Consider the following 25953-nt stretch of genomic DNA (forward strand, 5'->3'; position numbering starts at 1 on the left):
CTACTTATCTCCGCAGGTCCTTACACTCCTAAGCAGCAGAGGGGCCGGGGGACTCCACGCAGCTCCCTCCACAAGCACTGGCTGCCCAGGTCCCATTGTCCAGAAACTACAGCCAATGGGAGCTGCGGGGGCTGCCGGCACAGGCAAAGCGCGGAACCCCCCTGGCCCTTCCACCTAGGAGCTACAGGGCCATGCCAGTGGGAGCCGGGGAGCCCCCCACCCCAAGGTAAGAGTCACCTTGCACCCCCTAACCAGAGGTGCTGGAACTAGGATGTGGGGCGGGGGGTGCTGCAGGACCCCCAGATTTGAAGTGGTTTTCATTATAGACAGGGTTTACAGTTTGATTCAATGGCTCTCAGCACCCCCACTATACAAACTGTTCCAGCGCCTCTGCCCCCAACCTCCTGCCCCTAGCCCTGAGCCCCCTCCACACACCCAAGCTGCTGCTGGTGTTCCAGGGGCTGCCTAATTTGGGTAGCCCCTGAGCCAGCACCAGCCGCTGCAGAATGAATCTATGACCTCCATGACAGACTTTCATCCTTACCAATGAGTTACTTTTTAAAGTATATTTACAGATCATTTATAAAAGAGACACATTTCTCTCCTGATGCCTACCGTTGGGAAATAATAAATAAGCATTATTTATTACAAGTTGCTTATTTCATAGAGTTTCTGGTTAAATCATGAGAGAAACTGATTGGAACTCAAAGATTAGAAATTGAGTTATGCCAGATTGCCTGTCCGTTGGCTTTTCTTTATATGGATTCTGAAAATAATTACTTTTAAAAATTAATTAATTGTCTCCAACTGCTCTCTCTCTCCTTTTTATCTTTTGCTCTCCCATATATTATATTTACTGCTTACTCCATTCTGTAACCATTTCATTCAGATATTATTGCCAGTAGGCTTTCAGCAGGATTTAACCATGACTACACCATATCTTAAGTGTTTTTTATTGAGAGAGTTAAATCAGGAGTCTAATGCTCCCAATTTAGCTACTTATTCTATTTTAAGTTGAGTGAATTTAGTATTCTTGAAAGTGTGTGATTAATAGCATTGTCTAGAGACATATAGAGATAGTGTAATCATCCATAGTGCAAAATTCTTTACATAGTTATCATTATTCTTGATTTGCCTTATCTCTGCTATTCCATTTCTGGTTCTTTATGTGGACACATACTACAAGTTGTACAATTTTGGTAACAAAAGATGTAGGGGCAGCCAAATAAATCACTATTTATGACTTGGGATGAGATTTATATCCAGATCTCCAAAGGCAAAAGTCTAGCTTATTGACCTGTTTTATCACTTTGTCCCTATCGATCTAACTTAGAAAAATAATAATTGAAATGTTAACAGAGATATGGCTTTAGCCATACTCTGTTGAAAGCCTTAGCTATCTTACAAGGTCATGTATAAAAATGGTATTTTGTTTTTGTTAAAATTTGTCTTGGCTGTAAATCTTATTTATGCACACATCTAATCTATTTTTTTAAAAAGTGCGATAGAAAACAAATTGTATATACACAGAGGTGACAAATTCATCCTTGTTGATAAGGGGTTTTGACTGACAGCCAAAAAAACATAGCATTCTACCGTCCATACATCATAACAGAAGTTTCATTCTTTGTATGCTGTATATGTAGTCTCTAAGTGTTGTCACTTAAACTAAATAAATTATAAAGGATGGAATTCTGTGCTTCACCTCTAAGAAGCACAGCACAAGAGTCATCAGTTTTGAGGTAGGGGATGCCCTCCCAGTTCTGGGCTGCTTCGTAGTCCATGGTATATCATAGGCAGCTCTGGGAACCTGTCTGTGAACTATGGCAACCTGTCTCCAGCGGCCTGTGACCTGCAGGAGTGCTCAGAATCTCTGCCATGCAAAGTGCTGCAGCCCTGTCCTGGACATCCCCTATGCCAGGACTTGCAAGGAAGTCCTCCGAAGGCAGCCTTGCAACTGCATTCCACAGTTCTATGCTGGGGGAATCCTCCCATGGCTGGTTTTAGGGGTTTTTAGAACTCCTAATATGAAGGGGCCGTGGAGCAGGGGTGAGGAGCTCACTCAAGTTTTTAATTTTTTTCAAATTAAAATATTGAGAACAAAAAGTTAACTTTGGATGAGTTTGGACTCTAATAACACCAGCTGCCAGACAGATTCGGTCAGCAGATCCATTTTAATATTAGCCAAAGAACTTCAGTAATTTGCAGAATATAAACATAAAGAATAGTTTAAAATTTTTTCACTTTGAATGTGTTTCTGGAGATATAAAATTAGTTTTAGAAACATTCTGATCTATGGCTGTAATTAACTCTGTTTAACACGATGCTTTTACTAAAGATTTTAAATGAATGCTTTAGATATCTGTAATTCAGAGAAGAATTAAAGCAAAGTTTTCCTCTTGAATTGTATCTTTTACATTAATACTGACCAACAAAATACTATGCAGTCAGAATAGTGTAATTTACAAGAGTTAAAATATACTGAGACTCTAATGAACTAATAAACTAATAGAAGGTCATAATAGGTAATAGTAAATTTTCCACTGTATATCTTTTTTGAATCCCACACTCTCATTTGCCTTCTTCTGTATATAAACACAAAATTAATATTTTTAATATGGAGAAATAATCTTCAACCTTGTATTTATAATGGTTTACAGAAATCTGGTCCTATTTTAAGTTTGACTTTTCTATTCTAAAGTTCTCTGTTCTTGGAATTGTTGAAGAATTCCATATTTATATTGATTTGTGTTTTATTATGCAAGTTGAGTATTTTAATGATGTTGGGATTTGTAATATTGTAAAGAGCTGTTTTCTGAAGTTTTCCTGTTTACAGTTTTGCTCACCTTATTGACATTTGTGATATCAACTGGGATTTCCAATTGTGAGATGGTGATACAACTTGCCTTAGCACGAACAATATGGTCTCTGGGCTCATGATATCAAAAGAGTTGTTTCAGAATAACTACTATTAACTTAGAATAATATCTTTACAGGTAAAATGTTCCAGTCTCCAGATATCACTCTTATTGTAGAGTTCATATTTATGTTTTATAAGGAGAAACCTATTGATTGGCTCTTAGATCATATACTCTGGGTGAAAGTCTGCAACCCTGAAAAAGATGCAGTAAGTTCAATTTTTATTATGTAGCTTTTAATGTCACTTCTTGATAAAAAGCTTTACTTTCTGTGACTCTAAGAGGTAGTATGTGATGTGCTGATTCTTTTCATGGTTTCTTCATGTCCCAATACAAATCTCAGTCTATGATCTGAATCTGTGAGAAAGTTTTGGAGACCTCAGAGATCAAAGAAATGGCTTTCTTACATTTCTTAATGTTTCAGATTTGGGAGGTTTAGAAATGCATTTTTTGGGGAAAACAGAGGTCAACATTTTTTGTGCCTAGAAGTCCTATAGCAGTTGCACTAGCTATATTTCACATTCTGCAGCAAAATTATTTGAGTCCATTTTAATTTTTGAAAATAATTGTAAAGGTTCATCCCAGTAGCTCAATGGTAGTGCTCAATACTTCAGTGAAGGAGTCCTTCATTGAATATACAGTCTTGGAGTAAATTCTTGGTCCTTTTGAAGTCAATAAAAGTTTTTCCATTGACTTCAGTAGGCCAGGATTTCACCCAGCATTTCTTCGTCTTCAGACTATCACATCTCTGTGGAATTAGTTCTTGTAGCTCTATAGGGAGTATCTCATGTAGCCACACAGAAAGTTCTCTGTCCAGTGAAGAAGCAGTATTGACTAATTCCATTAAAAATCTCATCCAAGTCTCACTAACCAAAAGAATGATGGCTACAATATGGGGAAAAAAGGCTTCATCACTGGGGTGCTATTCTGCGTGTGTGTTTGCCTGCAGAGTGTTTCCATGTTAACTTTACACACTGCTTTTTTTGGCTGAGGTTTTTGTGTATGAAAACGGGGTAAAATTCACACATCAGTGAAGGGGCCAAGTGTAGCTGAACCACTTCAGTTCTGCTGCATGGGCAGGGCAGCTGTTGAGAGAGTATATAAAAGGGTCTATGTGCATGGCAAAGTTGGCACATAGACCAGTATAGATGGAGAATATGGGGCATGTGAGCAGATTGCTCTGAACAGAACACTTGTAGTCAAAGTATAGTCCAGATTTATACCATACTTGAGAATTGGATTTACTAGTACTAGAAATAAGAATTAAACAACATAAATGTCAACCTGAGTTTTCTGCCCAAGTGTGATGTTTCTAAGGTTTTCTGCAGATGCTAATAATTAGACCTTCCCACATATATACCTGTAGAGTTAACAAGCCCCACTTGCAACAATGAGTGAGCAGAATTTACTCAGCAGCTTTATGCCAGGTTCAATACCAGCTAGATAGGGTGGATCAACAGGAGAGCCCCATTAGTATTGTCACAGAGTGGAAAGAGGAATTTGTCTGAGACTGTACAGACTTACTGGTCACATATCATCATATGGAGGCTGTACAGAAATTACCTGTTTGACGGGAGAAGTAGTTGTGGTGGGGTTACAGGCTGCCCTGCACCTACCTCCTGATTGGTAGATAATTTCTCATGTAGTTCCTCCAGTGCCCATTTACTCAGGCTTTTTGCAGGATGAGGAGAGGAGTAAATTTTAACCAGAATGAATAGCCCAATGGTGCTCTTAGGCAATGAAAGAAGATAGCATCAGGAATGAAGTATATAGTTCCAGTTTCTTGTAATTTGTTTTGGTTCATGAATCATAGATTAACATACAATTTCAATAAAATCTCACTGATCTTTTTCTTTATTATCTTTGCTAATGTGAGGTTTTCTTGATTTTATTTTAAGAAACATTGTGACAGACAGAAATCTAATCTACGAATACGCTTCAGACCTTCCCTTTTCCAACATGTTGGACTGCACTCTTCCCTAGCAGGAAAGATCCAGAAACTCACGGTCAGTAGCTAAAATTTCCCTGCCCTTCCATCAGACAGGATTGATAAGTGATTTTTCATCAGATGAGAAAATTAACTTTTTGCTATAGTTTAGCATTTTCAAGTATAATATATTATACTCTAGTTGGAATTAAGCGTGATTAAAGCTGGCTACCATAGAATAGAAGAATGTCTAGCTCAACTCATATATTTTTATACAACTCCTGGATACGGTCTCTCATTTTAAATCTCTAACCTTTTATCTGTAATACTGTGACCTTTTAATTCATCAATACAGGGTTTGAGATGTACAGTGGAGAAAATGGATAATACATTAGTTGCCCTATGTTTTCCATTTGCTTTTAAGTACTAGCAAAATTAGCCACTAAGGAAAAAAGACTGCCTGACCAGCTTGATAGCATGTTTGTCTTTCTTTCAATTAGGATAAAGACTTCCTGAAACCATTATTACATAAAATTCATGTGAATCCACCCGCGGAAGTTTCTACATCTTTAAAAGTCTACCAAGGACATACACTGGAAAAAACCTATATGGGAGAGGATTTTTTCTGGGCTGTTACACCAATTGCTGGGGATTATATCCTATTTAAATTTGACAAACCAGTCAACGTAGAAAGGTCAGTAATCACTTGTCTTTTGGTCTCACAGCTAAAGATACTTGCTGATCAAGTAAGCTTGAAGATTGAACTGAGGAAATAATAAATTAAACATAATGAAAAAGTAATTTCATACAAAGTATCAAATGAAATAGATACTTTGCAGTTCAGTTTAAAATGTGCTTCAGTCAACTTTATTCTTCATAGTTGACTCTGTATTTTATTTATTTTGCTACAAAATCTATTTTTGTAACCTTTTCCAGAAGTATAACACCACAACCAGTACCCTGCCAGCAGTTAAACAGACTGCCAAATTGAGTCTGTTCCAGTCAGTTGAAGGTGACTTTCTTTCAGGCCCTTTATCTTACTCAAACTTAATGTGTGTGTTTTTTTTACCTGCATCTGTGCTTGAATTTATGATTTGCTACAGTCACACAGAGGAGTGAAAGTGACTTCTTCTATTTATTAATCTTTAGGCCAGCTAAAGCAAGGAAATACTTCTTTTACTTTTATTTTTTAACAGAGTAATTTTAGTTTTGCTAGGTTGACACTGTCCTCTCTCTTTAGTTATGCTGGAGTTTCTTTTGTTTCCTTATTTTCTTTTCACCTTGTACACTAGCCCAAGACTTCAGAAAGAAATTTTTTGTTTAAGGTATCTTTATATTCTCCTTTCATGCACATTGTGCCTTTCTGCTGCCCCAGTTCTGCAGACCTAGAGCCTTGCAGTGGTAACAACTACTGTTGGAGTAATCTCACTAGATACTTTCCTTGTGGAGGATATCTCAGGCTGTCAAGCTGCGGCTCTTTCTGCCTTCTTGAAGTGAACCCAATTCTTCCATGGATTGGCAGCAAACTGAAGACTAAGTCATCACCTTAATCGGTCTTAAAGACCTCAGATTCATTGAATTTGGTATTTTCCCTACATTGTAATTTTTGCTCCAATGATTCTGACCAGTGAAATGCAGATCACTTGAGAGGTGAAAGAATTAAAAATTACAGTACTCTTCAATTGCTTATAAAAGTCTTTCCTTCCAGTGTAGTTGTTAGGCCTGCATGGAATGTTCCTTATCATATAAAAGTCAGTACCTTTTACCTGTGGCAATAATATGAAATAGACACCTTTCAGCTGGAGAGTGTACATTCAGTGGTAGGTTTTTGATCAACTTCAAAGTTTCTGTTTCAGAGTTGCATCGAAATAAACAAAAAACACAATCAATATACTTATTTATCCATTTTTTTAAAAAAAGTGCATACTTTTGTAGATATGACTTTTAAGGAAAGGGGGTGGAACAAGTTAATTTTTATTTTGGTTAGATACTTGTTTTATTAGGATGTGTCAGAAGCAACCTGGCAGTTTTGACAAATGCTCTAAACTTGCTAGGAAATGTCATAAGTAAACTTTGTGCCTCAAAAATGGGCATGATTTACACAATGTATTTGCTGAAGAGTGTCACCTCAGTTTATCATATTGAGGGAGAGAAAGTGCCTGTCAGTTGTGCAAAGAAAGGGAGAATGTGTCCATTCTTTTGTAATTGGGCGAAATGGTTAATATAAGCCTACTCTCAGTACTGCCATGTCTCAGGTGCTAGTAACATTCAAAAGAGAGGAGGATTACATGACTTTAATAATCTCTATTCAATGAAGATAATTCACTTTCTCAAAGGAAGTTCACTGACTGGACTGGTATAAGATTTTAAGTAGTTTTTCATCTGACATGAGGCCATTTTCTCAATTTCTAATAAATATTGAAATATTATTTGGGCTCTTGTCTCATTACCCAAAGTCCACACACATCAGTTTTTACCTTTCTTGAATTCTCAGAAGATTTGGGAGAGTTAATACTGTTACGAATTGTCAGGGATGTGATGCACTTAAGTGGTGGGATTTTCAAAAGCACTCAGTATTGGCCTAACTCTGCTTCCATTGAAGTCAAGTGACAAGTATGTGGAGAAATAAATTTGCAGATATACCATGGCTCTAAACACCAATGAGGGAGAGGAATGATTTACTGAAGTACACAAAGGTTATAACTGGGAGTAATGGATTGAATTAAGAAAGGGAAAACTTAGGCTGAATATCAGAAAAAACTTCCTGATGGTGAGATGTAGTAGGATGTGGAATAAAACTAAACTAGATAAACACTAAAAGTATACTTTTGGGAACAATCTGGATTTGTGGGGGAAAGGGACTTGATGATATTTTGTATGCATGTCTTCTCTTTATCTGTGATTCTTGAAACCAATGAAAAAAGCCTTCTGAACCTGAATGAAACCTTGTCTGCCAAGCTCCACCCCAGAGTTACTGGTTAGTAGCTAGCTATGTTAGTAAAATCCTGATATATGAGCTTTCTAATGGTAATAATGATTACAAATCTGACTGAATGAATGGTGCTTCTGTAACAGCATAACACAGCAATTACTTGTTCCCATAATGTATTTTTCCATGTAAAACATTTTACTGTGCTGAATTTACCATTTCTGTATTAGTTTGCTTGGTTAGCTGTAAACTTTTGATCCCTTTCTTTAAAATGCCATACTTCTGAGAATCAGAAAAATTGTTCTTTAGCAAGGATAAAAGCATAAGAAAATGTAAGAGCATAACTGAGCACACGGAAACCCAGCTGTTTGTTTTATCTCTTCATAACTTCAGCAATTCAACGGATGTTTCTTGTCCTAAGCCAACCATACTACAACAGGAATGGAGTGAACTGAACAAGACTCTGAAACTAGTTTTCTATTTCGATAATAGTTCTTACAACTGAAGTTCCTCATCCAGAGCACTGAACCCCCTATATAGTAAGCTAGAATCCCACTGTCATCTTTGCAATCTCTGTGCTTCTTCACATATCTCTCTGTTTCAGTGCCGTACCAACGGGATACTGTGAATTCAGTAGTTTTATTCTTGATATTAAATTGGACATCAACATTTTGTGGATTGTTTGCAAAAATAAATCCATTGTTAATTCTGGATGTTAAGACCCTCAAAATAGATCACACTTTTAAGATTACAAAAAGATGCTGTCACTTTAAGTTGTTACTAGGCTACTGAAGTCCACTTTGGCTATTTTGATATATGCTACTTGTCCAAATACACTTTTTTGAACTAAAAATGACAGTCACATTTAAAAGTAGCTTTAAATGCTTGACAATTCTATCACTGTAATGGTTATGTCAAAGATACATTTCCTTTTTTTAGGTTCTAACACTTTGTAAGAGAATATAGATACCCCTTTTCTTCTTTGAGTGATTGTGCATGTGCATTCCACAGTAGGTGTGAGTGCTCACCACGTGCACTGGTGCTGGAAGCTTTTCTCCTAGCAGTACCTGTAGGGGAGTGCCCCTAGCAAACCCTGGAGTGGTGCCACTATGGCGCAGTAAAGGGGCGCTGCACACTCCCCCCACTCTCAGTTCCTTCTTGTTGCCAGTGAAGGTGCGTCGGAACTGCTCTGCTCCAGCTTTGCTGTAGCTTCCCTCTTGGTCTCTGTTAATTCATAGTTAGTAGTACCTGTAGTTAGAAGTAGTTTAGTTTAGAGCAGGGGTCAGCAACCTCTGGCACGCAGCTCACCAGAGAAGCACCCTGGCAGGCCAGACCAGTTTGTTTACCTGCCATGTCCGCAGGTTTGGCCGACTGTGGCTCCTACTGGCCACGGTTCGCCACTCCAGGCCAATGGGGGCAGCAGGAAGCCGGGGTCAGCATATCCCTTGGCCTACACCACTTCCCACAGCCCCCATTGGCCCAGAGCAGTGAACTGCGACTAGTGGGAGCCATGATCAGCTGAACCTGCGGATGCAGCAGGTAAACAAACTGGCCTGGCCCGCCATATGCCAGAGGTTGCCGACCCCTGGTTTAGAGTTAGTTTAGTGCACCTGGGTTGGTGCATGCCCTGGGCTTTAAGTCGTGCGACACTTGCAAGTGGCCGATGCCTGTGAGTGATCCACATGCAGACTATTTACACTGTCTAGGGGAAACTCATCCCAGCAATCGCTGCAAGATTTTCAGATCCTTCAAACCTCGAACCAAGAAGGAGCAGGACATTCTGATCCGAGCCATTTTGATGGAGTCGGCCCTGACCCAGACACCATTGCGCTGCTCCAAGTCAGCACTGAGCACTGCAGCATTGGTGTGCGGTGACCCTTCGGTGCCTTCCACCAGCCGGCCCCGCTCAAGTTGAGCGGAGTAGCCTGGCCCACTCTGAGATGACCTCCCCAGACATTTGGTGCCCTCCATGCTGAGGGTCCTGCAAGCAGCCCGAGACCTTGTTTCTGCTGGTACCAGAGACACTGCAGCTCTTGGCTCCCCAGTCCAGAGGTAAGCCATCGCTCAGATCCCTGCAGTCGCTGCCTGGACAATACCGTTCATGGTCTAGGGAAGCTTCCCAACGCTGTTCCCTGCTCAGCGACCACCCCGTGTGCCATCCACGCCAGTCCCCATTGACCCCGGCCAGGTTGTCTGGCTGGGTACTGACTGGCAGGGGTTCCAGGCACCACTCCGCCTCGAGGAACCGTAGACTTTGCAAGGAGAGCGTGCCCTGTCGAGACCGGGACAGATGGCACTGGAGGTCCTTGTCTCCGAGAGGCTACCATAGCCCTTCACGATATGGGCATCTAAGCCGTTGCCATTCTTCATCTCGCTTGAGGTCCCCGACGCGGCACCACTCCCATGGTCCCAGGCATCGATTGCTGGCACCTTGCCATCGCGGATCCACCTGTCGGAGCCAGTCGAAGAGCAGCTGCTACTGGCGATTCTCCCACTCCTCCACACCGGGATCACAGTCTAGTGATTGGCACCATTCCCGACGTCAGCACTCATCCTGGTCCCGGGATAGCAGCAGATAGTATGCCAGCCTGGCTTCCTTTCGCAATCATCAGTCAATGGGCCAGGCTAGTCAGGCTGAACAGCCTGCTCCGCCAGTGCCATAGCAGGTGCAGTGGCACCAGGCTCCTTGGCCGGCACCATGGTACCAATGGGCCCTGTGGCCCCTGATGCAGCCCCCAGTTGTGGCTCTCTTTGTGGCTGGAGCCTCGGAGAGACCGTTGGCCTCCCTTTCTCAACCTCCTAATGAATAGATGGAGCATTCATCCCCGGTTCTGCATCCAGAGCGGAACCAAGTGGTGGGACCTACGGCGCTGGTGGGTACGCAGAGTACCGCACCACATCCTCATTCTTTCTGGATGAGGCAATTATGGCCCCACCTCCGCCTGTCCCACGGGGAGGATTCTAAAGCCCACCAGGAACTGTTGAAAAGGGTGGCATCAAGCCTCAACCGTCAAGCCGAGGAGGTGGAGGAACCCTCGGACTCCCTCTTCAGTGTTCTCTCGGCTTTGGCACCGGGGAGGGTGGCTCTCCCACTCCATGAAGGGGTGGCAAAGATTTCAAATGCCTTGTGGCAAACCCTGGCATCCTTTCCCCGCTTTCAGTCCATGACGAGCATTATCCACGGCCTCCAAAGCTTCCCAACCTCGACAGCATGCACGTGCCTTGGTCTACTGGGATACATGGCATCTTGCACCTTCGTGACCAGACATGCCAGACTACGCCTCTGTCCACTTCAGGCCTGGCTCTCATCAGTGTACTGTCCAGGCCAGGACAATTCGGACACAGTGCTCACAGTATCGATGGAAGTCTTAACCTCCCTGGTTTGGTAGCTGAACCCCAACTTGGTATGCAGGGGAATGCCATTCCATGCCCCACAGCCCTCCACAGTCCTAACCATGGACGCATCATATCTGGGCTGGGGAGCTCACCTTGAGGACCTTCGCACACAGGACCTTTGGTCTACACAATAAATAACCCTGCACATCAACGTACGGGAACTGAGAGCAGTACACCTGGCCTGCCAGGTGTTCCACAGACAACACAACAGCCATGTTTTACATCAACAAGCAAGGGGGAGCGCGATTCTCCCCCCCCCCCCCCGTCAGGAAGCTATTCGCCTGTGAGAATTCTGCATAGCCCACTCTATCGACCTGGTGGTGTCGTTTCTCCCGGGAGTCCAAAACACCTTGGCAGATCACCTCAGCAGGTCCTTTCTGGCTCACGAGTGGTCAGTTCGCCCGGATGTTATCCATTCAGTTTTCCAGAATTGGGGTTTCCCCACATAGACCTTTTCACCCCTCACGAGAATTGGAAGTGCCAGATGTTCTGCTCTCTCCAGGCACACTCCCCGGACTCCCTATCAGATGCCTTCCTGATGCCGTGGAAAGACCACCTGTTCTATGCCTTTCCTCCATTCCCGTTAGTCCACAAGGTCCTTCTCAAGTTATGCAGAGACAAGGCCCGCTTAATCTTGATTGCCCCAGTGTGGCCCAGGCAACATTGGTACACCACTCTCCTTGGTCTGTTGGTGACCACACTAATTCCACTCCTGTTGTGGCCAGACCTGATCACTCAGGAGCACGTCCGACTTTGTCATCCGGACCTGCAATCCCTGCATCTCACAGCATGGATGTTGCATGGCTAACTCAATCTGAGCTATGTTGCTCCTGCTCGGTGCAGCACGTACTCTTGCGTAGCAGAAAGCCCTCTACTAGGTCCACATATCTGGCCAAGTGGAAGTGTTTCTCCTGCTGGTGTGCCCTGAGCAATACTGCCCCTCTGGAGGTGCCAGTACCTACCATCCTAGATTATCTATTGTCCTTGAAACAGCAAGGCCTAGCAGTTTCGTCCAACAGAGTACACCTAGCAGCAATTTCGGCCTTCCACCTGGGCGAAAATGGGCTATCGGTTTTCTCCAACTCCATGGTCAGCAGGTTCCTCAAGGGATTGGAACGTCTGTACCAGCAAATTTGGCATCCGACCCTTACGTGGGACCTCAGCCTGGTCCTATCCAGACTCATGGGTGCCCTGTTCGAGCTGATGGCGACTTGCTTGCTCCTGTACCTCTCCTGGAAAATAGTTTTTCTGGTCACTATCACTTCAGCAAGACGTGTGTCAAAGCTTTGAGCCCTCACGTCGGACCCACGATATACAGTGTTTCATAAGGACAAGGTACAGCTGCAACCACACCCCACCTTCCTTCCTAAGGTAGTGTGTGCCTTCCATGTCAACCAAGACATCTTCCTTCTTCGAGTGCTTGCTCATATCCATTCTATTTAGGTGTGCGCGTGCCGCATGCATGTTCGTCAGAAGATTTTTACCCTAGCAACACTCAGTGGGTCAGCTGGGTGCCCCCTGGAGTGGCGCCACTATGGCACTGGATATATACCCCTGCCGACCCAGCCACCCTTCAGTTCCTTCTTACCACCCGTGTCGGTCGTTGGAACAGTGGAGTGCGGCTTAGCTGACCTCCACTTCCCTACCTACTCGTAGTTCTCGTGTATATAGTTATATAGTTATCCTTTTATATATTTATATAGTTATACGTTTTTTCTTTACTAGCATAGTTAGTTTAGTAATAGCGGGGTTCGGGGAGTAGCCCCTTCCCCGCACCTGGTGCCAGAGCCCATGCCCGGCTCACCGGGTTTTAAACTGTGCTCGGCCTGCCACAAGCCGATGTCGACAGGAGATCCGCACGACTCCTGTTTGAAGTGCCTCGGGGAATCACACTTGACAGCTAAGTGCCCCATTTGCAAGGCTTTTAAGCCAAGAACAAAAAGGAGCGGGACTTTCACTTACCCCTCTGCCTTCGGCACTGAACGATGATCAGTCGGCGGGCAGAAGCGCCTCCTCGGCACCGGACCCCGCCGGTACTGCCAAGGCCTTTCGGCACCGGCCGTCACCAACACCGAAGTCGACTCAGCACCACTGCCTCTCTCCGAGGTCGAGAAAGCCTACGACTCCTCCTGCCAGTGCCTGACGGCTCCCCAGCACGCGCCGTGGTTCAACTCCCTGCTCCTGCTGCTTCCGTGCCACCTGCACCGCAGCCAGAGAGCTCATCTAAGTCGGATCGCCCAGCACCGATGCCTGCAGAGGCACCGATGACATCGGCACCGTCGATTCCGGTCCCACGGGGCCATCGAATCCAGTGCCTGACAGCTCCCCGGCATGCACCGTAGTTGAGCTCCCTGCTCTCCTGCTGCTTTCTGTGCCAACTGCACCACAGCCAGAGAGTCTAAGTCGGATCGCCCAGCACCGACACCTGCCGAGGCACTGACGACGTCGGCACCGTCGATCCCGGTCCCATGAGGGCCGTCGAATCTGGTGCCTAACAGCTCCCCGGTACGCGCTGTGGTTTAGCCTACTGTTCCCTCCATGCCAGAGACATTCCCAACGGCGAGGGATCTCATTGCTATGACAGAGTTGATGCTGCCTGACCCCGGCACCGCCGATGCGGGTAATACAGTCTCTTGACAAGCCTCCCTTGATATGACCATCCTCTATCGGCACAGCAGAGTGGCACCGTTCATGATCATGGTCCTGCAGACGCTCCAGGTCCCGTCGGCACTCCCGCTCCTGACACCACTTGCAGTCCCGGTGCTGTTCTCCTCCTCGGCACCGGTCGCACTCACTGCACCGGTCGGTATCCCATTCGCTGACCCCGCTACTCTCGGCACCGTTCCAGCTCCCGGCACCGCTACAGGCACCGTGACTCCCGTAGCCGCTCCCGACGTCGAGTCTCGAGATCTCGGTCGACCTCCCGGCACCGCTCTGGTCGCAGGTCTGGATCTCGTTCCAGGTACCGGTACGCCTCCCGGTACTAGTCCCCGATGCCGAGTTGGGCAAGGTCCGATAGAGTCAGAGACTCTGCCCATGGTTTTTCAGCACCTCCATGGCCATCCAGACACGCATCAGTGTCATCCCACGCGGACAGCTCTTATGCTCAGGACCGCGATTCTGATGTGCCCACCAACAACCTGAGAGCCCATCAGGACCTCCTAAGGAAGGATAGCACTCCATATGGACCTCCAGGTGGAGGAGGTCCCGGAGGTAGAGGACCCGGTAGTGGGCATTCTATTGGCAGTTGCCCCACTAGAGGGGCCCTACCCGTTTATTCAGACCATCCAGGCGAATGCCGATACTATATGGCAGTCCCCAGCCTCTATCTCTCCTGCAGCCAGGGGAGTCGAGCGTAAATATATGGTGCCCTCTAAGGGGTATGACTACTTGTATGTCCGTCCTCCTCCCTGCTCACTAGTTGTTCAGTCCGTTAAGGAGAGGGAACGGCATGGCCAGCAGGTACCACCCTCGAAATCGAAGGAGGCTAGGCGAATGAACCTACTTGGCCGCAAGGTGTACTCTGCAGGGGCCTTACAGCTCTGAGTGGCAAATCAACAAGCCTTGCTTAGCCGCTATAATTATAACACCTGGGTGGCGGTAGTTAAGTTTATGGAGCTTCTCCCTCAAGACTCCCACCAAGAGTTCACTGCCCTCTTGGAGGAAGGGAAAAAGGTGGTCAGAGCTTCCCTCCAGGCCTCGTTGGATGCAGCAGACTCAGCAGCCAGGACTCTGGCCTCGGGTGTTGCCATGAGGTGCATCTCATGGCTTCAGGTTTCAAACTTCCAGCTGGAGCTGCAGTATACCATTCAGGACTTACCATTTGATGGTAAAGGCCTCTTCACGGCAAAGACAGCCCCAGGCTGAAAAGCTTGAAGGACAGCAGGGTCCTAATGTGCTCTCTCAGCGTGCATACACCAGCGACCAAACACAGGCCTTTCCGTCCCCAGCCACACCGCCATACTCTGTGCCTAGCCAGAGACAGGACTTTGGCAGACGGCACGGCCGAGATGGTCACAGATGACCGTCAGGACCCCTAGAGGGCCAAGATCAAGGTCCCTCGCAGTCACCACCGGGACCAAAGACGAACTTTCGAAGGTGCGCCCGAGGGCGGCGTACCAGTTACAGGCCGGGATCCCACTCCTACTTTCTCCTGGCGTGGTCCCAGTTAACTTCAGATCGCTGGATCCTATGCACGGTGGAGTATGGGTACCACCTCCAATTTGTTCCAACCCTGTCCCCCTTCAGGGACCCCTCTCACGAGCAATTCCTCTTACAAGAGGTGCAGACGCCGATGGACGAAAGGGGCAAGGGGGTTTACTCCCGTTATTCCCTAATCCCCAACTCAAACGGAGGTCTCAGACCTATCCTAGACCTGCGAGGACTCAACCAGTTTATGATAAGGTTGAAGTTCCGCATGGTATCCCTGGGAACCATTATCCTGTCCTTGGATCCTGGAGACTGGTATGCCGCCCTTGATATGAAGGACGTGTACTTTCACATCGCCATCTTCCTTCCGCACAGGAGATACCTCCGCCTTCTAGTCAACCATCAGTACTTCCAGTTTACGGTACTGCTGTTTGGCCTTTCTACAGCCCCACGGGTATTGACCAAGTGTATGGCCGTAGTCGCCGCCTACCTTCGCCAACGTCGGATATGCATTTTTCTGTATCTGGATGATTGGCTTATCCGAGGAGACTCCAAGACACAAATCACTCAGCATGTGGGCATCGTCAAGGACCTATTCACACGTCTAGGCCTGATGATTACTATAGAACAATCCACTTTGGTTCCCACGCAGAGGTTAGACTTCCTAGGAGCTATCCTGGACTCCGACCTAGCCGGAGCCTGCTTACCACAGCCGCAGTTTCAGGCGATGGCAACAATCATCCGAGGTCTGCAGACTTTCCCAACGACCTTGGCTTGCACTTGTCTCGGTCTCCTGGGTTCCATGGCTGCCTGCAAGTTTGTAACCAAACACGCCAAGCTCTGCCTCTGTCCTCTCCAAGTTTGGCTCAACTCGGCATACCGCCCGGACAGGGACCCAATGGTCACGATAGTCACCATTCCCTCGAGCACCCTAGGCTCCCTAGAGTGGTGGCTAACTCCCTCCCTGGTGTGGGCAGGGATGCCGTTCCATTCGCCCCAGCCCTCACTGTCCCTGATGACGGACGCGTCATCTTTTGGCTTGGGTGCTCACCCTCGGTCACCTTCGACCTTAAGGCCTTTGGTCTTCTCAGGAGCTGGCATTCCACATCAATGTCCAAAAATTAGAGCAGTCCACCTGGCGTGCCAGGGGTTCCAGCAGCAGCTGCGAGGCTGTGGCGTCTCACTGTTTACAGCCAACACAACGGCCATGTGCTACATAAACAACCAGGGAGGGACATGGTCCTCCCCCTTTTGTCAGGAGGCCATCCATCTCTGGGACTTTTGCATAGCCCACTCAATAAATCTGGTAGCATTCTTTCTCCCAGGCATTCGGAACGCCTTCGCACTTCGACTCAGCAGGTCTTTCCTGTCTCACGAGTGGTCGCTCTGCACCGATGTGATGCATTCTGTTTTCCAGAAGTGGAGACTTTTCCCCACATAGACCTGTTTGCTTCCCGTGAGAGCAGGAAATGCCAGATGTTCTGCTCCTTCCAAGGTCTCTCCCCGGGATTGATCTCGGACGCTTTCCTGATGCCGTGGAAGGGCCAACTCCTTTATGCCTTCCCACCGTTCCCGCTGATTCATTGGTTCCTGCTCAAACTCCGCAGGGGCAGAGCGCACATGATCATGCTCACTCCAGCGTGGTCCAGGCAGCACTGATACACCATGTTGCTCGACCTGTCAATAGCCAACCCAATTACCCTGCCACTCCACCCAGGCCTCATAACTCAGGACCACGGCAGGCTTTGCCACCCAGACCTGCAGTCTCTTCACCTCACGGTGTGGCTGCTGTGTGACTAAACCGGGGTAGCAGGAAGCCTTCCACCTGGTCAACGTACCTGGCCAAGTGGAAGCATTTCTCCTACAGGTGCAAAACGCTTGATCTTACTCCTACTGAGGTCTCGATCCCCTCTATTTGGCCTACCTCTGGCCTACAACAGCAGGGCCTAGCAGTGTCATCGCTGAGGGTACACTTGGCAGCCATCTCTACCTTCCACCCAGGCTAAGGTGGTCGTTCCATGTTCTCTCACTCTATGGGTTCGAGGTTCTTCAAGGGCTTGGAGCGCTTACACCCTCAAGTACGCCATCCCAGCCCCAACCTGGGACCTCAACCTGGTTTTAACCAGACTTCTGTCTCCCCCATTCGAACCGTTAGTGACTTGCTCGCTGCTATACCTGTCTTGGAAGACAGCTTTCCTCGTAGCCATTACATCAGCCAGACGAGTCTCCGAGTTCAGGGCTCTTACGGTGGTTCTGCCGTACACTATGTTTCACAAAGACAAGGTGCAGTTACGACCACACCCGGCTTTCCTCCCTAAGGTGGTTTCGGCCTTTCATGTTACCCACACTCAACGCAATGGGAGCAACAATTGCACTCCATGGACGTCTGTAGAGCACTCGCATTTATATTGCGCGAACAGAACTATTTCGTAAACCGCCCCAACTCTCTGTCGCGGTAGCAGACTGAAGGAAAGGCCTACCTGTTTCCTCTCAGAGAATCTCATCTTGGGTGATGGCGTGCATCCGCACTTGTTATGATTTGGCTCATATTTCCCCAAGCCACATCACCATGCATTCTACCAGGGCTCAGGCTTCATCTGCCGCCTTGCTGGCTCGTGTACCTACCCACGAGATCTGTCGCGTAGCTCCATGGTCCTCGGTCCATACCTTTGCTTTGCATTATGCTCTGGTTCAACAGTCAAGAGATGCTGCAGCCCCTGGCTCAGCAGTTTTACATTCTGCCACATTTCACTCCGACCGCACACCTACGTAAGGTTTGGGATTCACCTAACTGGAATGGATATGAGCAAGCACTCGAAGAAGAAAAGACGGTCACTCACCTTTGTAACTGTTGTTCTTCGAGATGTGTTGCTCATATCCATTCCAAACCCACCCTCCTTCCCCTCTGTCGGAGTAGCCGGCAAGAAGGAACTGAAGGGTGGCTGGGTCGGCAGGGGTATATATCCGGTGCCATAGCGGTGCCACTCCAGGGGGCCCCCATCCGACCCACCGAGTGTTGCTAGGGTAAAATCTTCCAATGAATGTGCACGCGGTGCGCGCACACCTAACTGGAATGGATATGAGCAACACATCTCGAAGAACAACAGTTACAAAGGTGAGTAACCGTCTTTTCCGGTGGTCTGCTGGAAGCCACACGCTTCTCTATGAGAACAATTGCATTCCCTAGATGTTTGCAGGGCCCTCGCCTTTTACATCGAATGAACGAAACCTTTTAGGAGGACGACCCAGCTGTTCGTAGCTATGGCAGACCAGATGAAGGGCCTCCCGGTCTCCACACAGCGCATCTCGTCCTGGATTACATCATGCATCTGTGCATGCTATGACTTGGCTGGGTTCCCAACTACGCATCTTACTGCCCACTCTACTAGGGGTCAAGCTTCGTCCTCCACCTTCCAGGCTCAAGTGTCCATACAGGAGATCTGTAGGGCAACAACTTGGTCATCAGTACATACCCTCACTTCCCACTATGTGATAGTGCAGCAGTCCAGCGGTGATGCTGCATTTGGTTCAGCGGTCCTTCACTCCGCGACATCTCACTCCGACCCCACCACCTAGGTAAGGCTTGGGAGTCACCTAATTGGAATCGATATGAGCAAGCGCTCGAAGAGGAAGTCACTCACCTTTGTAACTGTTGTTCTTCGAGATGTGTTGCTCATATCCATTCCAAACCCGCCCTCCTTCCCCTCTGTTGGAGTAGCCATCAAGAAGGAACTGAGTGGGCACTAGGTCGGCGGGGGCATATATCTGGTGCCATAAGGGTGCCACTCCAGGGGGCACCTCAGCTGGTCCTCCGAGTGTTTCTAGGGTAAAAATCTTCCAACGATTGTGCACGTGGCACGCACACACCTAATTGGAATGGATATGAGCAACATATCTCAAAGAACAACAGTTACAAAGGTGAGTAACTGTCTTTTTCGCATGGTCTCTCTGACTTCCATCATCCTCTCCCTGGATCCTGGGAACTGATATGCTGCCCTTGATCTGCAGGACACCTAGTTCCACGTTCATATATTCGAGGGCCACAGGAATTTCCTCCGTTTCACGGTTGGGCAGGAGCACTACCAATTTGTTGTCCTCCCGTTTGGCCTGTCCACTGCTCGCAGGGTATTCACAAAGTGCGTGTCTGTGGTAGCGGCCTACCTCAGACGTTGGGGTGGGAGGGTCCAGATCTTCCCCTGTCTCGACGACTGGCTGGTGAAGGGCAGCTCCAGGTCGCAGGTGCGGGATTACATGCCACTCCTCCTGTCCACATATGCCATTCTGGGCCTGTTGGTAAACGGCACCAAGTCCACGATAGTCCTAGTGCAGCGCACAGAGTTCATTGGGGTAATTCTGGACGCGACATCAGCCAGGGCCTCCCTCCCACTGGACAGGTTCGAAACCCCAAGGGAGCTCATGAGCACAGTCACAAGGTTCCCCGTGACCACAGCCAGAGCATGCCTCCAGCTCCTGGGTCATACGTTGGTGTGCACATATGTGGTTCGCCACGCCAGACTCAGGATGCGGCCCCTCCAGCTCAGGTTGGCCTCGGTGTTCTCCTAGTTCAGAGACAGGATGGACAAAGTCCTCAGTATGCCCAAACCAGTGATTGCTTCTCTGTGATGGTGGTCCTCCCCCGGGGAACATGCTTAACGGGGTCCTGTTCAGGGGCCGACCCCCGTCAGTGGAGCTGGTGTCCAATGCGTCGGGCCTGGGGTTGGGAGCCCATGTGGGGAACATTCAGATCCAAGGTCTGTGGGCTGCACAGGACTTTGCCCTGCATATAAATGTCAAAGCCCTGACTTCTGAACCCCCATACACAGTATTCCATAAGGATAAGGTCCTGCTCTGACCACATCCTTCATTCCTCCACAAGGTGGTCTCTACCTACGATATGAGTCAGGACATTTTCCTGCCAGTGCTTTGTCCCAAATACCACACACCCAGTGAGGACCGTCGCCTCCACATGCTGGATGTGAGACGGGCTTTGGCTTTTTACCTGGAATATACAAAGCTATTCAGGAAGTTCTTGCAGCTTTTCATCGCCTCGGCTGAACTCATGAGAGGTTGGCCAATCTCCACTCAGCGGCTCTCCAAATGGATCACCTCATGTATTCGTACCTGTTACGACCTGGCGGGAGTCTCCCTGTCCCCAATTGTGAGGGCACACTCAACTAGGGCACAAGCCTTGTTGGCTGCATTTTTGGCACATGTCTCTATCCAGGACATTTGTAGGAATGCCATAGAATCATAGAATATCAGGGTTGGAAGGGACCTCAGGAGGTCATCTAGTCCAACCCCCTGCACAAAGCAGGACCAATTCCCAACTAAATCATACCAGAAAGGGCTTTGTCAAGCCCGACCTTAAAAACCTCTAAGGAAGGAGATTCCACCACCTCCCTAGGTAACCCATTCCAGTGCTTCACCACTCTCTGAGTGAAAAAGTTTTTCCTAATATCCAACCTAAATCTCCCCCACTGCAACTTGAGACCCTTACTCTTTGTTCTGTCATCAGGTACCACTGAGAACAACCTAGATCCATCCTCTTTGGAATCCCCTTTCAGTTAGTTGAAAGCAGCTACCAAATCCCTCCTCATTCTTCTCTTCTGCAGACTAAACAATCCCAGTTCCCTCAGCCTCTGCTCATAAGTCATGTGCTCCAGTCCCCTAATCATTTTTGTTGCCCTCCGCTGGACTCTTTCCAATTTTTCCACATGGTCTTCGGTTCACACTTTCATCTCACATTATGCAATCGTCTCCCAAACCAGGGAGGATGCTGGGTTCGGCAGAGCTGTACTCCATCCCAAGTTTCTGTGAACTCCTACCCACTTCCAATATAGCTGGAAGAGGTAACTATAGCTGAAGCACTTGGTAATAGTGATCATAATGTAATTAAATTTAGCATCATTGTAGGGAGGAAAATACCAATACAACCCACCACAGTAATACTTAACTTTGAAAAGGAACTACACAAGAATGAGGATGCTAGTTACGCAGAAATTAAAGAAAGCAGTTACGGGTAAAATGCCTACAAGCAGCACAGAGACTACTTAAAAACTTCACAATAGACATTCAGAATAAATGTATACTCCAAATAAAAAAAGACAGTAGGAGGACCAAAAAATGCCACCCTGGCTAAACAGCAGAATAAAAGAGATGGTTAGAGGCAAAAAGACAGTCTTTAAAAATTGGAAGTCAAATCCTAATGAGACTAATAGGAAGGATCACACACTGTGGCAAGTAAAATGTCAAAGTATAATAAAATAGGCCAAGAAAGAATTTGAAAAGCAACTTGTTATAGATGGAAAAACTAACAGTAATTTTGTTTAAACTACATCAGAAGCAGGAAGCCGGCTAAACAGGCAGTGGAACCAGTAGATGACAAAGGTACTAAAGGAGGACTTAGGGAAGACAAGGCCCTGGCACAGAAGCTAAATTAATTTTTTGCACTGGTCGTCAATTCAGAGGTTATGGGGGAAATACCCACTTCAGAGCTATTTTTTTGGCTAACAGATCTGAAGTACAGTCCTAAATTGATCTCTGTCAGTAGAAGAGGTTTTAAAACAAATTGATAAACTAAACAATAAGAAGTCACCAGGACCATATTGTATTCACCTTAGCGTTCTGAAAAAACTCAATATGAAATTGCAGCACTACTAACTATAGTGTATAACCTATCACTGAAATCATATACTTGACTACCTGCTGCATCTGAAGTGCTCTGGTCTTTGTCAGTTCAGTGAGAGTCCATCTAGCATGCGTCTCTGCAGGACACCTTCCAGTGGACGGATTTTCTATCTTTTTACAGCCTGTCATTTCCAGATTTTAAAGGGGATTTCTTAGCATGTATCATCCTGTTTCTGATCCGTTACCTTCATGAGACCTAAATTTAATGCTGTCTTGCTTGTTGGTTCCCTCTTTGAACCTTTGATAACATCTCTGAAAACTATGTTCTTGATGGCTGTTAGTTCTACAAGGAGAACCTTAGGCCACACCGCAAGTTTGTGCCTAAGGCAGTATCAGCATTCCACCTCAATGAGAATATTCATCTCCCGCTGTTCTTTTCAAAACATCATTGCTCCAAGGCCAAAGAAAAGCTTCACATCTTGGATGTTTGGAGGGCTCTGGCATTTTACCTCGACCACAAAAAGTCTTTCAAATCCTCTGCTGGACTCTTTGAAGTGTGAAGTCTATGCTGAAAGGATCAAAAGGGAACCTGTTCCAGCTGATTGGATTTTTGACTATATCAAGCTTTGGTACAATCTTGCTAAAGTCCATATTCCACCATAATAATGACCCACTCCACTAGCGTTCATTCCACATTATCAGCTTTTTTTGAGCAACGTTCCTGAAGTGGACATTTGCAAGGCAGCAACAATGCTCATCTGTACATAGCTTCTCTAGATACAACACTATTACTTAAGCTTTCTGGGATGATTCCTTTTTTGGCAAATCAATCTCTCTTCAGATAATCCAAAGTCCCAGCACTCATAAGAAACTGCTGGTGAGTCACCCACAGCGATACATGTATGTGCACAATCACTCAAAGGAGAAAAAATGGTGTTTTAGAAGAATTAAAAATAACAGTAAGTCTGCTATGGTGATTTCTGATAGGAAGACCAAATAATAACATACATGTAATCTGATATTCTATAGCAGGGGTCGGCAACCTGCGGCATGCATGCCAAAGATGGCGTGCGAGCCAATATTTAATGGCACGCTGCCGCCTGCCGGGGTCCTGGTCCCACTCAGTCCCCCTGCCCACTGCTCTCTCCTGCAGGGGCAGGAGGCAGAAGCTTGGTCCTGCCGGCATCCAAGCTCCCCTGTCCTCTGCTTCTTCCTCCAGTGTGGTGCTTTCCTGCCCCTCTGCCTCTCCTTCCCTCCATCGATCAGCTGATTGCCCTTGCGAGGGGACAGGGAGCAGAGCTGCAGCGTGCTTACTGCTCTGGGGAGGAGGCAGAGAAGAGGTGGGGATTGGGGCCCTGGGGAAAGGGGTGGAATCGGGGTATATTGCCTCCAGCCCCCTGCCATGAGCACCCTCACAAGCTGAGCACCCCAGCCCTCTGCCCTGACTCTTGCTCCCCCCCACAGCCCCCCCCACCCTGACTCTTGCACCCCCACCCGGAGCACCAAACAGGAGCTCCTGCACACACACCCACATTCCCACCTGCACCCCCAGTCTGGGGTCCCAGCCATCAGCCCCACTCAGCCCGCTGCTGGTCTGGGGTCCTGGCTGCCAGCCCCTTGCCAGCCGGGGTCCCGCAGGCCCCGCTTAGCCCACTGCCGAACTAGGTGAAGGGAACCCCAGGCCGGCAGCGGGCTGAGTGGGCCAGCGGCATAAGATCAGCATTTTAATTTAATTTTAAAATAAGCTTCTTAAACATTTTGAAAACCTTGTTTACTTTACATACAACAATAGTTTAGTTATATAATATAGACTTATAGAGACCTTCTAAAAACATTAAAATGTATTACCAGCACACGAAACCTTAAGTTAAAGTGAATAAGCGAAGACTCGGCACACCAATTCTGAAAGGTTGCCGACCCCTGTTCTATAGAGGTCATTTAAACATCAATCAGTAAGAGAAGATTATTAAAACCAGAGTTGTTTAAAAATCTGTATCTAGAGAGATGAAACACATACTATAACCCAAATAACAACTATTACAACCACAATAACAAAGCAGCTACTTGGAGTCTTGAAAAGCCACTAAGGGGGAAATCCTGGTGCCATTGAAGTCAATGGCAAAATTCTCATTGACTTCAGGGGGGCCAGATTTTCACCCTCAGGATTTTATAAATAGACCAAACAGTTCACTAGGCACATAACAAGACAGAAAAAAAAAACTAATACTTTTTCCAACTAAGTTAAAGTGCAATTGTAAGTTATACAGCAGGCTCTAAAAAATCAAATTGTAGTTTAATTGAATTAAATGACACATGTTCAATAAGTATCACTCATTGATAGAGAATTTTAATTTAAGGGAAATATTTCCTTTCTCTAGTATAATTGTAGTTGTTTATATAGAATTACCAAGCAATGACTATAAAACTAAACTTTATAAAATGACAAGTGATGTTCATGCTCCTCTTCATTATCAAGCTTGCTAGTATCTTTACAAGCTAGCTGTGAAGAAAGGAAAGCCTGGTCTTCATCAAAAGTGTAAAATAAGTACATTTTATAAGTACATAAAATTTGAAAGGGCATAAGGCAGAAGCCTAAAGACAGAACTTTAGCTCAGAGAAACGATAATTAATTCTCTGAACCAGCACAGATTTTTGAAACATGTTGGAAAATACACATTGTTTTTATTTTGCTAGAAAAGATTACTTCTATTTCCTGACCTGGTTTATGAGCCGTGCACAATCAACAGCTGATACAAAAGGGTACAATCAGCACGTGATTCTGCAAAAAGAAGAGATGAAGAACTGCTGTTAGAGATTAAACAGTTTAAGTATGGAAAGGGGAAGATTAAAATCACAAATAGAAGTTAAAAGTGTTGACATAGATTTGTACAAATCTTCCTTTTTATGATTTTCAAGAAAACCCAGGACATTAGGCTTCAAGAAAAATTTTCTAAGGTTTCATCACAATGGGCTATAATCCTGATTGAAGTTTTTTTTTCAGAATATCAGTAATAAATAATGCATTTCTGCCTAGGAAAGTTGTTACTATCTTTAATTACCACACCAATGAGAGTCACAGTGCTTTTTTTTAGGTTTTCACAGCAATCAGATTGTGTTGGATTTCATTAATACTTATTTCAACAGATTATACTGTTCTCTCTAACTCGTATGTTTTTAGATACTACATCTAGTTTACTTTCAGTGGAATCAAATTCCAAATTCTGTATTACATTCAAGACATACAGTGACAAACACCAAGATTGCATGTGCAATTACATGGTCATATACTATTTTTCATATCTTATACAACTTTTTCTATACTAGCCATGTGAATCATCTTGTAGTTTTATGTACATTGAAACAGAAAGTAAGAAGAAAGTAATTTATATTATGCAAGGAGCACATTGTAAATGGTTGAGGTTTTTTAAATGACACCAGGATTAGGTAGTAGTTAACCCTGGCCCACAAAGAAGGTGTCAGGGATAGAGCAGCTTCTTACAGTTTTATTTTTGTGAGGTAGCTTGATGTTACATTTACAAAATAGAAATTAATATTACATTTTATAATTTCCAAACTTCTGCATGTTTAAATTTGTAACTAAAATATTCTTTTACAGCTTTTATTTTTTAAGAGAAGAGAATAATTTAGCAATTTTCACTTCTGTTTGGTATAATATACGTGTGTGTGTGTGTACTTTCCAGAATTTTACGGTTAATGAATGATTCTGAGGCTATTGTGTTTAAATAGCAGATAGATGAGACACTATTGTTAGTGATTTTAGTAACAAGTAAAATGCGACTCAAGCAGAAAAAATAAATATTTCCAGTGTTCCCATGGGTTGACACCAGTTAAATCCCAGGCCAGATTTCTTAGTTATTCATGAACCAAAAGCACATCTCCCAACACATCAGTCAGGTCTTGCAGCTAGGAAAATGTTCTGTAGCTCAATTCCTCTTGGGCCTTGTGCTTGTTATCCACTGAGAGGAAGGCAAGCTTACTGCAGGACA

The 25953-nt window shown here is 45.9% G+C and overlaps 1 protein-coding gene across 6 annotated transcripts in view; it reads left to right on the forward strand.

The window, feature by feature from the left end:
- Window positions 1-25953, forward strand: part of MGAT4A (alpha-1,3-mannosyl-glycoprotein 4-beta-N-acetylglucosaminyltransferase A) — a 148003-nt gene that overhangs the window by 102975 nt on the left and 19075 nt on the right. For all 6 annotated transcript variants that reach the window (XM_030570629.1, XM_030570656.1, XM_030570646.1 and 3 more), the window contains exons 10-12: window positions 2997-3127; window positions 4817-4924; window positions 5346-5539. In XM_030570629.1, coding sequence (XP_030426489.1) covers window positions 2997-3127; window positions 4817-4924; window positions 5346-5539 — 433 coding nt within the window. The remainder of the gene's footprint in view (window positions 1-2996; window positions 3128-4816; window positions 4925-5345; window positions 5540-25953) is intronic.

This window comes from Gopherus evgoodei, chromosome 1 (genome assembly GCF_007399415.2).
Source record: "Gopherus evgoodei ecotype Sinaloan lineage chromosome 1, rGopEvg1_v1.p, whole genome shotgun sequence".
NCBI lineage: Eukaryota > Metazoa > Chordata > Testudines > Testudinidae > Gopherus > Gopherus evgoodei.